Consider the following 16,649-nt stretch of genomic DNA (forward strand, 5'->3'; position numbering starts at 1 on the left):
ACATGTTTTGAAAAATGAAATTACTCTGTATTCTGATATTTTTGTACATCCATGTGTATAAACAGTATTGGCTCCTCTTCAAGACTGTCATGTTTAAGAATCGACAATATATTAGAGATATATTAAATGCTTTAAAATGTAATATCGGAAATTATCAGTATCGTTTTTTTATTATCGGTATCGTTTTTTTTTTTTTTTTTTTTTTAAATTTAATCAACATAAAAAACACAAGATACACTTACAATTAGTGCACCAACCCAAACCCCCCCCCCCCCCCCCCCATTTACACTCATTCACACAAAAGGGTTGTTTTTTTCTGTTATTAATATTCTGGTTCCTACATTATCTATCAATATACTGTATTTCAATACAGTCTGCAAAGGAGACAGTCCGTAAGCACACATGATTGTGCGTGCTGCTGGTCCACTAATAGTACTAACCATTCACAGTTAATTTTACTCATTTTCATTAATTACTAGTTTCTATGTAACTGTTTTTATATTGTTTTACTTTATTTTTTATTCAAGAAAATGTTTTTAATGTATTTATCTTATTTTATTTTATTACATTTTTTAAAAAGGACCTTATCTTCACCATACCTGGTTGTCCAAATTAGGCATAATAATGTGTTAATTCCACGACTATATATCAGTATCAATTGATGTCGATATCGGTATCGGTAATTAAAGACTTGGACAATATCGGGATATCGGCAAAAAGCCATTATCGGACATCCCTTCAATATATGATTCTAACCATGTGACACATGAACACCTCTGATCTCATCTTGCAATCCATTTAGCAAGCTAGGCAGTTAGCGCTTTGTTTTTTGTAAACGGGGCTCCTGTTAATGTCAATCAATAACACAGCACTTAATGGATCAGAGCACCTCAAAGTAATTGATCTGAACTCTGTTTAAAGTCAAAGAAAAGAAAATTGATTTTGTTTTTGTTCTCTTCATCATTTGGGTACCGGTCATTTTATGAGAGTGGATGAATCAATCAGGTGGCCAATGACTGAGCTAGTAATGTATATCCAATAACTGCTTAGAGCTACATCGGGCTGTTAAACTAATCTTTTGAATATGGTTTATTGCTAGCATTTTCTGACAAGCATTTGTAATAACATTTTATATGGAACACACAACATAATTATATTAATGTTATAAAACAACATATTACGGTAAGTTTAATTGGAAACAAATTGCATACCAACTCCAGTCTTTGTCTTCTGAGTTTAATGTTTCCAATCGCTTTCACAGTTGATATATCATTAACTAACAGAACACATCTACCTATGTACTGTTTTTAATACATACTTTCCACTAATTTATATAAATGATATTACCCGGCTGTCAGATCACTTAGATATTGCATTTAAAACAGAGGCAATGTTTTCTGATCAAGTACAGATTTCCCACACCAGTCTCCCTGGGAAAGAGTCAATATATGTGCATATTGGTTTGTCAATAGCCAAATATGGTTTGTCACCATTAGCTGTTAGACAAATAACAAGACACAGTATTGGACTGGAGTTTATCCATTCTTCAGATAGTATAAATAAGAACATTAGAGAGTTGCAAATTAATGGAAATCTAACTCATGATCAAATGAGATTGAAACAGCCCTAAACATATACTTAATTGACTCCGTAGAAAATTAGCCGCTTACTCCTGTCCACACATCCAACTTACAATGCCTCTGAATAACACTACTCCGGTTTTTAATATGAATGAAGTGTTTCAGTTCGATGTAAATAGTTATCTGTGGGTTGAAGAACTCAAAAGACAAGAAGACATTTGATATGTACACAATGTTTCTCAAAACTCTTAAACAATTGTTTATTGCTCCAATCACCAGCATCATTAAGAAATCTATAATTGAAGGTACATTTCCAAACTCATGGAAATCTGCAGTTATTACTCCAACTTTTAAATTAGGAGACCCTGCAATAATCAATAACTACAGACCAATAAACAAATCTTTCTGCAGTTTCCAAAATAGCTGACATTTGAATAATAGTCCATACAACTTAAACCCAATTCAGTTTGGCTTCAGAAAAAAACATTCTACTGAGACGGCAATGTGTTTCTTTGTGGAAAATTCTAAGTCTGAAATCCATTATGGTGGTGTTATAGGAGCTGTTGTTCTTGACTTGTAAAAGGTGTTTGATACTGCGAATCATCAAATTTGATTAACTAAGCTGTCTTATTAAATGTTTTTGGTAAATACATTGCAATGGATAGAATCATATATTGTGGGGCGGTGTGGCTCGGTCGCTAGAGCGGCCGTGCCATTAACTTGAGGATTGTTGCAGGTTCGATCCCCGCTTCCGCCATCTTAGTCACTACTGATGTGTCTTTGGTCAAGATACTTTACCCATATGCCACCCACACTGGTTTAAATGTAACTTAGATAATGTTTTGCACACTCTTGGAGTCAACATGTGCATAGTCATGTACATAGTGCCATGTACATAGTGTATACCCCCAACCCCCATTTTTTGTATACAGGACTGTCTCAGAAAATTAGAATATTGTGATAAAGTCCTTTATTTTCTGTAATGCAATTAAAAAAAACAAAAATGTCATAGATTCTGGATTCATTACACATCAACTGAAATATTGCAAGCCTTTTATTATTTTAATATTGCTGATTATGGCATACAGCTAGGGCTGCAACTAACGATTAATTTGATAATCGATTAATCTGTCGATTATTAATTTGATTAATCGATTAATAATCGGATAAAAGAGACCAACTACATTTCTATCCTTTCCAGTATTTTATTGAAAAAAACAGCATACTGGCGCCATGTTCTTTCAACTTGCCAAATAAAACAAGGAAAATGTTACAAAAATGCACACTTTTGATACCCCTGCTATAGACAATAAAAAATTAAATCTGATAAATGTATCGATAAAAAGCAGAGCCTGACGACGCATGCGCATTTATCACAACTCTCTCGCTCTCTCTGTCTCTCCCCCTCCCTCACGAATGCTGCTGCGCGCACAATTTGTTGTGTTTTTAACCTTCTTAACCCTGTGAACGTACATTGAAAACACACGCAACCCTAATTCAAAATGCCGGACATTTAAGAAACACCGCCCGACAGCCCCGCAAAAGATGACATGTCCGGTGAAAAGAGGACGTATGGTCAGGACCTAGCCCGGTCGCTGCTAGCACGTCCGGTGAAACCGATCGCTGCTAGTCCTCTTTTGCTAGCATGCTAGCAGCTAACGGGCTAGGATAGACTGACCATACGTCCTCTTTTCACCGGACATGTCCTCTTTTGCGGGGCTGTCGGGGCTGAGTATTGTTTACACAACGTGCAGTACGCTACTTAATATGTCCATGTGGAAACTCGTTCGGTACACTTCCGCACCGAAACAAAACCCCCGTACCGAAACGGTTCAATACAAATACATGTACCGTTACACCCCTAATATTTTGATTATTGTTTCTCAGCTGATTGTAAATGTTGCAGTTTATAAATAAAAGTTAAAAAACAAAAAACAAAAACGTAGCCTCTGCGCATGCGCATAGCATACATCCAACGAATCGATGACTAAATTAATCGCCAACTATTTTTATAATCGATTTTAATCAATTTAATCGATTAGTTGTTGCAGCCCTACATACAGCTTAAGAAAACTCAAAAATCCTATCTCAAAAAATTAGAATATTTCCTCAGACCAAGTAAAAAAGAAAGATTTATAACAGCAAAACAAAATTAAACATTTGAAAATGTCAATTAATGCACTCAATACTTGGTTGGGAATCCTTTTGCATGGATTACTGCATCAATGCGGCGTGGCATGGAGGCAATCAACCTGTGGCATTGCTGAGGTGTTATGGATGCCCAGGATGCTTCAATAGCGGCCTTTAGCTCATTTGCATTATTGGGTCTGGTGTCTTTCAGCTTCTTCTTCACAATACCCCACAAATTCTCTATGGTGTTCAGGTCAGGGGAGTTGGCAGGCCAATCGAGGACAGTAATGCCATGGTCAGTACACCAGTTACTGGTGGTTTTGGCACTGTGGGCAGGTGCCAGATCATGCTGGAAAATGAAATCATCATCTCCATAGAGCTTTTCAACAGATGGAAGCATGTAAAGTTTTCATTAGACCATTAAAAATAGGCTTTCGGATAAGCCCAGGGTTCTTGTCCTTCTATATGATTAAATGATTTTAAATCATTGAAATGCTGTCTGTACAAAGAACCTTTCATAAACACAAGAAAACAAAACTACAATGTAAAACATGCTCTTAATTACTCAATATCAATGTGAAGATTACTTTATTCTGAACATCTGTCTTGCACTACTTACAGACCCTATAAAGACGGCCCAAGGCTCCCTGTCCCTCAAGGCTTACAGGCTCACCCCTAAACTCATGGAGATCTGCAAAGAGAAAGATTTCACCCCTGAAGCGTAAGTAGCTTCTTGCACTGTTTTTTAAGACAATGTGTGTTTAACAATTAATAACATCTAAATATAACACATCACTACTTTCAGGGGTAGAAGGTTCAACATATTTTTTGTTGCAATTTGCTGGACCAAATGGAAATTAAAGTAAATTAAAGTCCACCCATGGGGTAATCATTCGGTAGCAGCTGGAGATTGATTCAGCTGCTGGTGACTTATCAGTTTGCCCTTGCCCATCAAACAAATGTACTGTTTACGCCTTTTTTAACCCCAAGGCTTAGCATAATTGCTTTTAAATTGCAGTTAAAAGGAAATGTAATAAGGAGACTTTTTCGACGCAGCTCATGTGAGTCCAAGTGCACACGTTTTGGCTTACATACACACATGAATGAGGACACCTGTACAGAAAAATACATAGTTTTTTCAATAACAATATACACACTGTCCCAATTCAACTCCATTCGTTTATTTTGATAACAAAATGAACACAATACTGAAAAAAAGGTATTTTTTGTTGCTGCATCTAATGTCATACAAGTGTGCATCTTCTGTGTATCTTGTTTTAATCTCACTCTAATAGCACTCAGGGACATACGAGTGGCAAACAGACCCATCCCTTTGATATGACCTCCAAGTCCGCTGAGCTATGAAGGCAGCGGTCAATAGCATCCACTTGAGCTCACAATTTGCCGCCTCAAATTAGTCAGCCTATAAAGTCAACCTTTGGCTTTGTACAGCAGGGACCAACTTGGAAAAGATCACAACATTAAGTGTGCCAGAGCAATTTGTCCTGCCTAGAATTTGTTGTCTTTCTTTCTTCATGTGCCTATTTATATTGCCATCTGAAAAGGTCATAATATGCAGGATACCGTATATGTTGAGACTCACTGATGGATAATTGTGCCAATATATGTAAGCGTCTGTAGTTATCCATAATGTTTTCTGTCCTCCCCATTTAGACTCTAATGCAGACTTGTTGATTGTCTTCCTGAAGTTTGCATTGAGTTATACTTGGGTTAATAAAAACTTTTTTTTTAAAGAAACAGCGCTCTTTAGACATACAGGGGTTCAGTAAATATTTAGACTTACAGTGAGTGTTGATCTATTCATATGTCATCAATAAAGTCATGTATACAGACCTGAGTTGCAGATTATAAGTAAGCTTTTCTCATTGGGTGCAGTCAATTGCGAAAGCTTCCCCAAAAAGCACTCAAGATTACTATTTGGTCCGTCACAAGGCTGCACAATTAATCAAATTTGAATCACAATCAAGATTTTGGCTGCCGTGATTTAATGAGGATGATCGTAAGCGATACTAACATTAAAAAGCAGACTCTGCTGCATATCAAATCAAGCACTTCCATAATCTCGACGGCAGAGAGGAACCCTGTGATACGCGCACTCGTCCACGCCAGAAGCCATTGTGTATAAGCGCAAAATTCCATCACCATGCCGAACTGAAACATTAACATTATTAGTAGTGTTAACATTAACATTGTGCTTACTGTGCTTCTTTCTCATACATGGTACCTTGTGTAAATGATTCCGCTGGAGTTTGTTTGTTGTTGCGGTCTTGTTCAGAAAGTAAAGAGTTGCTTTTCCTATGAAGGTTAATTTGTGTCTTTATTACGAAAAACATTTTTGGCCCCTAATTGATTTTTTGCATTTGAATTTTGTGAACTGAATTTTTCTTTTTACATGAAATTAGGATGACAATTTCATTGGAAAAAAATTGTTTGCAAAATGTCTTTAAAAATTATCTGTTTTGAAATTTAGTGTTTAATAATTCAGTGTATATAAGTTAAGTGTATACATATTCAGTGTTTAAAAATTCAGCCAGTGAGAAAATAATTCAGTGTAAAAAGAAATGTATCTGTTTTTAAATTCTGTGTTTAATAATTCAGTGTGTATAAGTTAAGTGTGTACATATTCAGTGTTTAAAAATTCAGCCAGTTAGAAAAAAAATCAGTGTAAAAAAAATTCAATGCAGAAAAATTTGCTGCTTAAAAACGCAAGACCCACTTCCGGTAAGATTGAAGCAATCAATGAGGTGTCAAGTTTGAAGTCACGTGACGCGGGTCTTACAAAGAGGCAGGTTATGCAACACTACAGGCCACAGGTCATTTAATCTGCTGTATGTGCTTGGGTCCCTTTTATGAACACTTTAAACAGTGGAGGTTGCTGTGCATTAGTGAAAAAATCCCCAGAGTACGCAAAAAATGATAAAAGATAATAACACGATGGTACAAACACTCAGACAATAATGACTGATACTAAACAGGAGAGCCTTAAAACAAGGGGATCCTGGTAAATCTGCAGGTCCTGACAAATTGGAGCCCTTTTTTTCAAAGTCAGATGTTTATTTTATTGCCTCTTATGTATATTTTTAATATTTCATTGTCCAGTAATGAGCTTATGTTTTACCTTTGTTGAAAGGAGCAGTTCCCACAGCTGTTAATAAATTTAGACCCATCTCCAAGTTATGCGTCCTAGCTAAAGTTCTTGAAAGTGGTTTTCTAATTACCTGTCCGATAGAACCCAATGTGTACAGCTCCACTAATGGACATTGGAGTGTTACTTTCAAAGGCAAAATTAAAGTATTGCTAGAAACATAATTTTATATGGGACTTTATTGTATTATATGTATAGTACATGTTCCTAAAACAAAAAAGCATAAAACACCACCAGAATTAACGATATTACAAGTCAAAGTGATGAAGCTTACCGTATTTTCCGCACTATAAGGCGCACCTAAAAACCACAAATTTTCTCAAAAGCTGACAGTGCGCCTTATAACCCGGTGCGCTTTATTACGATTCATTTTCATAAAGTTTCGATCTCGCAACTTCGGTAAACAGCCGCCATCTTTTTTCCCGGTAGAACAGGAAGCGCTTCTTCTTCTACGCAAGCAACCGCCAAGGAAAGCACCCGCCCCCATAGAACAGGAAGCGCTTCTTCTTCTACTGTAAGCAACCACCCGCCCCCGGAAGAAGAAGAAAAAACGCGCGGATATCACCGTACGTTTCATTTCCTGTTTACATCTGTAAAGACCACAAAATGGCTCCTACTAAGCGACAAGGATCCGGTTCATAAAAAGACGCAATCTCTCCATCCGCACACGGATTACTACCGTATTTCACAGCAACTGATATTCCTGTGAACCGCACTGTGGAACGGGAGCACGTACGGTGAATATTCGCACCACAGGGAATGAGAAGTCATCCTTCACTGTGGTTCTAGCTTGCCATGCTAACTTCCACCCATGGTGATATTCAAAAGGAAGACCTTGCCAAAAGAGACCTTTCCAGCCGGCGTCATCATAAAAGCTAACTCGAAGGGATGGATGGATGAAGAAAAGATGAGCGAGTGGTTAAGGGAAGTTTACGCGAAGAGGCCGGGTGGCTTTTTTCACACAGCTCCGTCCATGTTGATATACGACTCTATGCGCGCCCACATCACAGATGGTGTCAAAAAACAAGTGAAGCACACAAATACAACACTCGCCGTCATTCCGGGTGGATTAACCAAAGAACTCCAACCGCTGGATATTGGTGTCAACAGGGCATTCAAATCACGACTGCGAACGGCGTGGGAACAATGGATGACCGAAGGCGAACACACCTTCACTAAGACGGGCAGACAGCGCCGGACGACATACGCCAACATTTGCCAGTGGATCGTAAATGCCTGGGCAGATATTTCGGTCACAACTGTGGTCCGAGCTTTCCGGAAGGCAGGATTCACAGAACTACTGGACAACAACAGCGACACTGACTCCGATGACTTCGACGAGACGGAACCGGCCATTTTGGATCCCACGCTTGCGCAACTTTTCAATTCGGACACCGAAGACGAAGAATTCGAAGGATTTACGAATGAAGAATAACTTCAGAAAGTGAGCGCTATGTTTATTTTGTGTGTTGTGACATTAACGTTCGAGCAACATTATGTTGCTATTGCTCTACACCATTTTGAATTTTACTATGTTTGTGATTGCACATTTGCGTACATTTTGGGACAGAGTTGTTAGAACGCTGGTTTTCAATATATTATTAAAGTTTGACTGAACTATCTGACTGTTTTTTTGACATTCCCTTTAGCGCAGCGTAGGCGCGGCTTATAATCCGGGGCGGCTTATTGGTGGACAAAGTTATGAAATATGTAATTCATTGAAGGTGCGGCTAATAATCCGGTGCGCCTTATAGTGCGGAAAATACGGTAGTTACATTACCCTATAAGATGAAGAAAATTGCATTTTATTGATATTTCAAATGTAATCAATGTTTATAAATGAATATTTAAATATACTAAATGTAAAAAAGGGAATAAATATTCAAAATAAGATCATTAAATGAAATCTAGTTTGGTTACGCCATCATGAGCGCAACACACGGTTGTAAAAGTTTCAACTACAATTCTAAATAAGATGTCAAAGAAAATTGAAATCAAATACACACAGCTTAAAGATTGATCAATACCTATTCAAATTTAGTAATACATAAATATGATGATTTATCAAAATATAAAAGAAATATACCTGAACAGAACGCTCATGATGGTTACACTAAATCCTTTACCATCACTATATATATATATATATATATATATATATATATATATATATATATATATATATATATATATATTCAAATACAGCCTCAATGATGGTTACACCCCATATCATAAGATGTCACTTGTGGAAATAGTTGAAAAAGCAATGATGAATATCTGTTATAACCTCATCACGAAGGAAAGCACTTAACTTTCAATATTTCTTTGTGTCTTTTGTCTTTCTCTTTACCCTCCAGATTGAAGAAGGCTAACATTGGCTTCGAGCACATGTTCGAGGAGGTGCCTATTGTTATCAAAAACTCTCACCTCATCAACGTCCTGATGTCGGAGCTGGAGGACAAGTCCACAGTTGCCAACAAACATGAACTGCTCAACCTATCAAGCAGGTTAGCTCATCTAGAATTTACTAAGGCCTTAGGCTAAGTCCTCACTGTATCAATAGAGAACTACCACATTGAACAACTTTTTGCAACATTTTTATTCTCAAATGACCTTTCTATTTTATCAGACTAAAGTTTCCTTAGAGGCCCTCTATGAGTTTATCAAGTTTCTTCTCTAGACCTTCAAAAGTCAATGTAAAACAAATGTAAAAAAAAAAAAATTGCAAAAAAATGCCCATGCAGAAGAAAAGAAAAGCTTCATATATTTATGTTGGCTTTTTAGAATAATCCTTTGCATATTCTTCTTAGGGCATTCAATCATTCAATTGCAGAATAGGATGTTTGGGTTAGGGTGTGTAGATACATTCCAATACTTGTCTACCCTAATGGTCTGTTCCTGGCCCTCAAGTTGATCACAATTTCACCTTGCTGAGTGGAAAGCTTCTGCGACATTTTATCCAGTGTGCGATTTAGTTCATGTTGTCTAGCAACCGCCACAAATGTTTATTGACAATCATTTTTGCTCAAATCGTGCGTTATGTGTGCACAAAGTATTGTAATGTCAGCGGAATAACATTGAGGCAAAGTATTTGTTGTGGAATATTACATATTGTATGTGACAAAGCTGCTGATGAGATAGAGGAGTGCCCCTTGTTTACTGAACATTTGTTTTAGGCTCAGATCAGATACCCGATATCTCATGGGCACAATGTTTGGCGACAGTCAAGACAGCCAATGAAAACAAGAAATACTTTTTGGAAGTAAGCGTATGTAAACCGAGGTAACACTTTACATGTATATTCAAACTACCTCTTAAAAGGGAACTGCACTTTTTGAGGAATTTTTGCCTATCGTTCACTAAAGTTTTTTTTTTTTTTTTTTGTATTCTAATTTGTAAAAATCGGCTTGTTCTTAATGGCTGGCAATGCAGGTAATTGGAACAATTCATTCTGCCACTAAATCACTTTAAAAATGCATTCAAAAACCTCCAACTTTACTTCATTTACATTCTGTAACCTGTATAATAATCAAGCTGAGGCAACATTGTTATTGTAAGAGCAAGCACTAAGGAACTCTTTTTCTAGGGTAGTAAGGCATCTTCTTGGGACGGCATGCTAAGACATTAGCCATAAGCTCGCTACGGGAAGAGATAAGCTAGCTTTTGCGTCAGCAGCTAAATTGCTTTTGAGTTTATAATGATATATAATAATAATAATATTAATAATACACAACACAATGATATAGGACACCAATCTGTATTGACTGAACAATCATATTACAGTATCTGTAAAGTATTAGACCACACTTCATGTTTTGTTTGTACACAGCGAGCTCAACTTTCTATGTAGCTGTAATAACAGACATGGTGTGCTGCATGTATCATAATCAATATTATAGTGACTCACTCGATGGACAGTTGTCTGTTCAGCTGGCCGGGGAAGTTTTTTCAAGTCGACTTTGGTTAAGCACGCCAAATATGTCCGCAAAGCTTAGCTCCAAGTTCTACATTTATACCCGCAAGTCATGCCAACATCACTCTCGGCTTCCGTCTGCTCAAACGTTTCACCCTCTGTGCATGCTCGCTTCTAAAAGCAGCAATTCATCCTCCGTATATTTAGCTTAAAAAATATAAGGTTTTGAATCCTCATTTGTCCAAAAATAGTCATCTTTGTTATCTGTTACCAAGTCTGCCATGATTACATGACACACTCATGTTTGTTTACGGAAGTGGGAACACACATTTGTTGCTGGAAGTCGGAAGTACGCTGCTATAGAACAGGAAATAAATGGGCAGAGGAAAGAAGTTCCAGTAATGCATAAAATGACCAAAACATGTTAGATATTGAACATATTGTGTCTATGGATGTTTTCATTCATCCAAGTCACTGTATTCTCAGGGCATTCAATCAATTGCAAGTGGACTGTTTGGTTTGTTTTAGAAGATGTTTTGCCTCTCATCCAAGTCGGCTTCATGAGTTTATGCTCATAGACATGGTCAGATCTTCAGTTGTTGTTGTTCAGGGATGGTTTTTCAAATGTACAAAAGAGGAGTGAGGAAAGTCATCTCTGTCAAGGTTGAAAAAACATCCCTGAACAGAGGAGGTGGCTTGCGACATCACCTACAGTATCTCCCACACTGTCCTTTCAACCATTCCTAAAATACTGTGCAATTTAGCCTCCAACAAATACCAGGACTTCATGCTCTTTTGTGCCATTTGTTTACAACTGAATGGAATGCTAATGTGGGTGTTTTTGACTATTTTGAGCTGGTAGTGGTCGATTCACAGCGATCGCTTGCCCCACGATACCTCAATGCTGACGAAGGGAAATGACACTTCAACGACTGGTGAAACTTTTTCTAACAGTCCAGTTTCGATCGACTGAATGCTCTGAGAATTGAACATATTACATATTGTTATGAACTGGTCTATTACTCCATTATATATATATATATATATATATATACACATATATATATATATATTAGGGCTGTGAATCTTTGGGTGTCCCACGATTCGATTCAATATCGATTCTTGGGGTCACGATTCGATTCAAAATCGATTTTTTTTTTCAATTCAACACGATTCTCGATTCAAAAACTATTTTTTCCCGATTCAAAACGATTCTCTAATCATTCAATACATAGGATTTCAGCAGGATCTACCCCAGTCTGCTGACATGCAAGCAGAGGAGTAGATTTTTGTAAAACGCTTTTATAATTGTGAAGGACAATGTTTTATTAACTGATTGCAATAATGTAAATTTGTTTTAACTATTAAATGAGCCCAAAAATATGACTTATTTTATCTTTGTGAAAATATTGGACACAGTGTGTTGTCAAGCTTATGAGATGCGATGCAAGTGTAAGCCACTGTGACACTATTGTTCTTTTTTTATTTTTTATAAATGTCTAATGATAAGGCCAATGAGGGATTTTTAATCACTGCTATGTTGAAATTGTAACTAATATTGATACTGTTGTTGATAATATTCATTTTTGTTTCACTACTTTTGGTTTGTTCTGTGTCGTGTTTGTGTCTCTTCTCAATTGCTCTGTTTATTGCAGTTCTGAGTGTTGCTGGTTCAGGTTTGGTTTTGAAATTGGATTGCATTGTTATGCTATTGCTGTGTATTGTTTTGTTGGATTGATTAATTAAAAAATAAAATAAATAAATAAAAAATTGTTTTTTTAAAAATGAGAATCGATTCTGAATCGCACAACGTGAAGATCGCGATTCGAAATCGAATCGATTTATTCCCACACCCATATATATATATATAAACGCATTGTGAGGGTTTGCTGGGAACGTCTGGCAGAGTCTCCTGTCAGAGAGAGTTTCAATTCCCACCTCCGGAAGAACTTTGAACATGTCACGAGGGAGGTGCTGGACATTGAGTCCGAGTGGACCATGTTCCGCACCTCTATTGTCGAGGCGGCTGATTGGAGCTGTGGCCGCAAGGTAGTTGGTGCCTGTCGTGGCGGTAATCCTAGAACCCGTTGGTGGACACCGGCGGTGAGGGATGCCGTCAAGCTGAAGAAGGAGTCCTATCGGTTCTTTTGGCTCATGGGACTCCTGAGGCAGCGGACAGGTACCGACAGGCCAAGCGGTGTGCGGCTTCAGCGGTTGCGGAGGCAAAAACTCGGACATGGGAGGAGTTCGGGGAAGCCATGGAAAACGACTTCCGGACGGCTTCGAAGCGATTCTGGACCACCATCCGCCGCCTCAGGAAGGGGAAGCAGTGCACTACCAACACCGTGTATGGTGCAGATGGTGTTCTGCTGACCTCGACTGCGGAAGTTGTGGATCGGTGGAGGGAATACTTCGAAGACCTCCTCAATCCCACCAACACGTCTTCCTATGAGGAAGCAGTGCCTGGGGAATCTGTGGTGGGCTCTCCTATTTCTGGGGCTGAGGTTGCTGAGGTAGTTAAAAAGCTCCTCGGTGGCAAGGCCCCGGGGGTGGATGAGATCCGCCCGGAGTTCCTTAAGGCTCTGGATGCTGTGGGGCTGTCTTGGTTGACAAGACTCTGCAGCATCGCGTGGACATCGGGGTCAGTACCTTTGGATTGGCAGACCGGGGTGGTGGTTCCTCTCTTTAAAAAGGGGAACCGGAGGGTGTGTTCTAACTATCGTGGGATCACACTCCTCAGCCTTCCCGGTAAGGTCTATTCAGGTGTACTGGAGAGGAGGCTACGCCGGATAGTCGAACCTCGGATTCAGGAGGAACAGTGTTGTTTTCGTCCTGGTCGTGGAACTGTGGACCAGCTCTATACTCTCGGCAGGGTCCTTGAGGGTGCATGGGAGTTTGCCCAACCAGTCTACATGTGCTTTGTGGACTTGGAGAAGGCATTCGACCGTGTCCCTCGGGAAGTCCTGTGGGGAGTGCTCAGAGAATATGGGGTTTCGGACTGTCTGATTGTGGCGGTCCGCTCCCTGTATGATCAGTGTCAGAGCTTGGTTCGCATTGCCGGCAGTAAGTCGGACACATTTCCGGTGAGGGTTGGACTCGGCCAAGGCTGCCCTTTGTCACCGATTCTGTTCATAACTTTTATGGACAGAATTTCTAGGCGCAGTCAAGGCGTTGAGGGGATTCGGTTTGGTGGCTGCAGGATTAGGTCTCTGCTTTTTGCAGATGATGTGGTCCTGATGGCTTCATCTAGCCAGGATCTTCAGCTCTCACTGGATCGGTTCGCAGCTGAGTGTGAAGCGACTGGGATGAGAATCAGCACCTCCAAGTCCGAGTCCATGGTTCTCGCCCGGAAAAGGGTGGAGTGCCATCTCCGGGTTGGAGAGGAGATCTTGCCCCAAGTGGAGGAGTTCAAGTACCTCGGAGTCTTGTTCACGAGTGAGGGAAGAGTGGATCGTGAGATCGACAGGCGGATCGGTGCGGCGTCTTCAGTAATGCGGACGCTGTATCGATCCGTTGTGGTGAAGAAGGAGCTGAGCCGGAAGGCAAAGCTCTCAATTTACCGGTCGATCTACATTCCCATCCTCACCTATGGTCATGAGCTTAAGGGGCCGGAGTGGCGCAGTGGAAGAATGGCCGTGCGCGACCTGAGGGTCCCTGGTTCAATCCCCACCTAGTACCAACATCGTCATGTCCGTTGTGTCCTGAGCAAGACACTTCACCCTTGCTCCTGATGGGTGCTGGTTAGTGCCTTGCATGGCAGCTCCCCCCATCAGTGTGTGAATGTGTGTGTGAATGGGTAAATGTGGAAGTAGTGTCAATGCGCTTTGAGTACCTTGAAGGTAGAAAAGCGCTATACAAGTACAACCCATTTATCATTTATTTATTAGCTTTGGGTTATGACCGAAAGGACAAGATCACGGGTACAAGCGGCCGAAATGAGTTTCCTCCGCCGGGTGGCGGGGCTCTCCCTTAGAGATAGGGTGAGAAGCTCTGTCATCCGGGGAGAGCTCAAAGTAAAGCCGCTGCTCCTCCACATCGAGAGGAGCCAGATGAGGTGGTTCGGGCATCTAGTCAGGATGCCACCCGAGCGCCTCCCTAGGGAGTTGTTTAGGGCACGTCCGACCGGTAGGAGGCCACGAGGAAGACCCAGGACACGTTGGGAAGACTATGTCTCCCGGCTGGCCTGGGAACGCCTCGGGATCCCCCGGGAGGAGCTGGACGAAGTGGCTGGGGAGAGGGAAGTCTGGGCTTCCCTGCTTAGGCTGCTGCCCCCGCGACCCGACCTCGGATAAGCGGAAGAAGATGGATGGATGGATGGATATATATATATATATATATATATATATACATATACAAACCCCATTTCCATATGAGTTGGGAAATTGTGTTCGGTGTAAATATAAATGGAATACAATGATTTGCAAATCATTTTCAACCCATATTCAGTTGAATATGCTACAAAAACAACATATTTGATGTTCAAACTGATAAACATTTTATTTTTTTTGCAAATAATCATTAACTTTAGAATTTGATGCCAGCAACACGTGACAAAGAAGTTGGGAAAGGTGGCAATAAATACTGATAAAGTTGAGGAATGCTCATCAAACACTTATTTGGTACATCCCACAGGTAAACAGGCAAATTGGGAACATGTGGGTGCCATGATTGGGTATAAAAGTAGGTTCCATGAAATGCTCAGTCATTCACAAACAAGGATGGGGCGAGGGTCACCACTTTGTCAACAAATGCGTGAGCAAATTGTTGAACAGTTTAAGAAAAACCTTTCTCAAAGTGCTATTGCAAGGAATTTAGGGATTTCACCATCTACGGTCCATAATATCATCAAAGGGTTCAGAGAATCTGGAGAAATCACTGCACGTAAGCAGCTAAGCCCGTGACCTTCGATCTCCCAGGCTGTACCGCATCAACAAGCGACATCAGTGTGGAGAGGATATCACCACATGGGCTCAGGAACACTTCAGAAACCCACTGTCAGTAGCTACAGTTGGTCGCTACATCTGTAAGTTCAAGTTAAAACTCTCCTATGCAAGGCGAAAACCGTTTATCAACAACACCTAGAAACGCCGTCGGCTTCGCTGGGCCTGAGCTCATCTAAGATGGACTGATACAAAGTGGAAAAGTGTTCTGTGGTCTGACGAGTCCACATTTCAAATTGTTTTTGGAAACTGTGGACGTCGTGTCCTCCGGACCAAAGAGGAAAAGTACCATCCGGATTGTTATAGGCGCAAAGTTGAAAAGCCAGCATCTGTGATGGTATGGGGGTGTATTAGTGCCCAAGACATGGGTAACTTACACATCTGTGAAGGGGCCATTAATGCTGAAAGGTACATACAGGTTTTGGAGCAACATATGTTGCCATCCAAGCAACTTTACCATGGACGCCCCTGCTTATTTCAGCAAGACAATGCCAAGCCACGTGTTACATCAACGTGGCCTCATAGTAAAAGAGTGTGGGTACTAGACTGGTCTGCCTGTAGTCCAGACCTGTCTCCCATTGAAAATGTGTGGCACATTATGAAAGCCTAAAATACCACAACGGAGACCCCCGGACTGTTGAACAACTTAAGCTGTACATAAAGCAAGAATGGGAAATAATTCCACATGAGAAGCTTAAAAAATGTGTCTCCTCAGTTCCCAAACGTTTACTGAGTGTTGTTAAAAGGAAAGGCCATGTAACACAGTGGTGAACATGCTTTTTCCCAACTACTTTGGCACGTGTTGCAGCCATGAAATTCTAAGTTAATTATTTGCTAAAAAAAAAAAAGTTTATGAGTTGAACATCAAATATCTTGTCTTTGTAGTGCATTCAATTGAATATGGGTTGAAAAGGATTTGC

The 16,649-nt window shown here is 40.0% G+C and overlaps 1 protein-coding gene across 1 annotated transcript in view; it reads left to right on the plus strand.

The window, feature by feature from the left end:
• The window catches only part of LOC133594133 (eukaryotic translation initiation factor 3 subunit H), a 125,028-nt gene that overhangs the window by 89,575 nt on the left and 18,804 nt on the right, over positions 1 to 16,649 (plus strand). Inside the window, exons 4-5 of the mRNA XM_061946889.2 lie at positions 4,332 to 4,431; positions 9,234 to 9,383. Coding sequence (XP_061802873.2) covers positions 4,332 to 4,431; positions 9,234 to 9,383 — 250 coding nt within the window. The remainder of the gene's footprint in view (positions 1 to 4,331; positions 4,432 to 9,233; positions 9,384 to 16,649) is intronic.

This window comes from Nerophis lumbriciformis, linkage group LG04, assembly GCF_033978685.3.
Source record: "Nerophis lumbriciformis linkage group LG04, RoL_Nlum_v2.1, whole genome shotgun sequence".
Lineage (NCBI taxonomy): Eukaryota > Metazoa > Chordata > Actinopteri > Syngnathiformes > Syngnathidae > Nerophis > Nerophis lumbriciformis.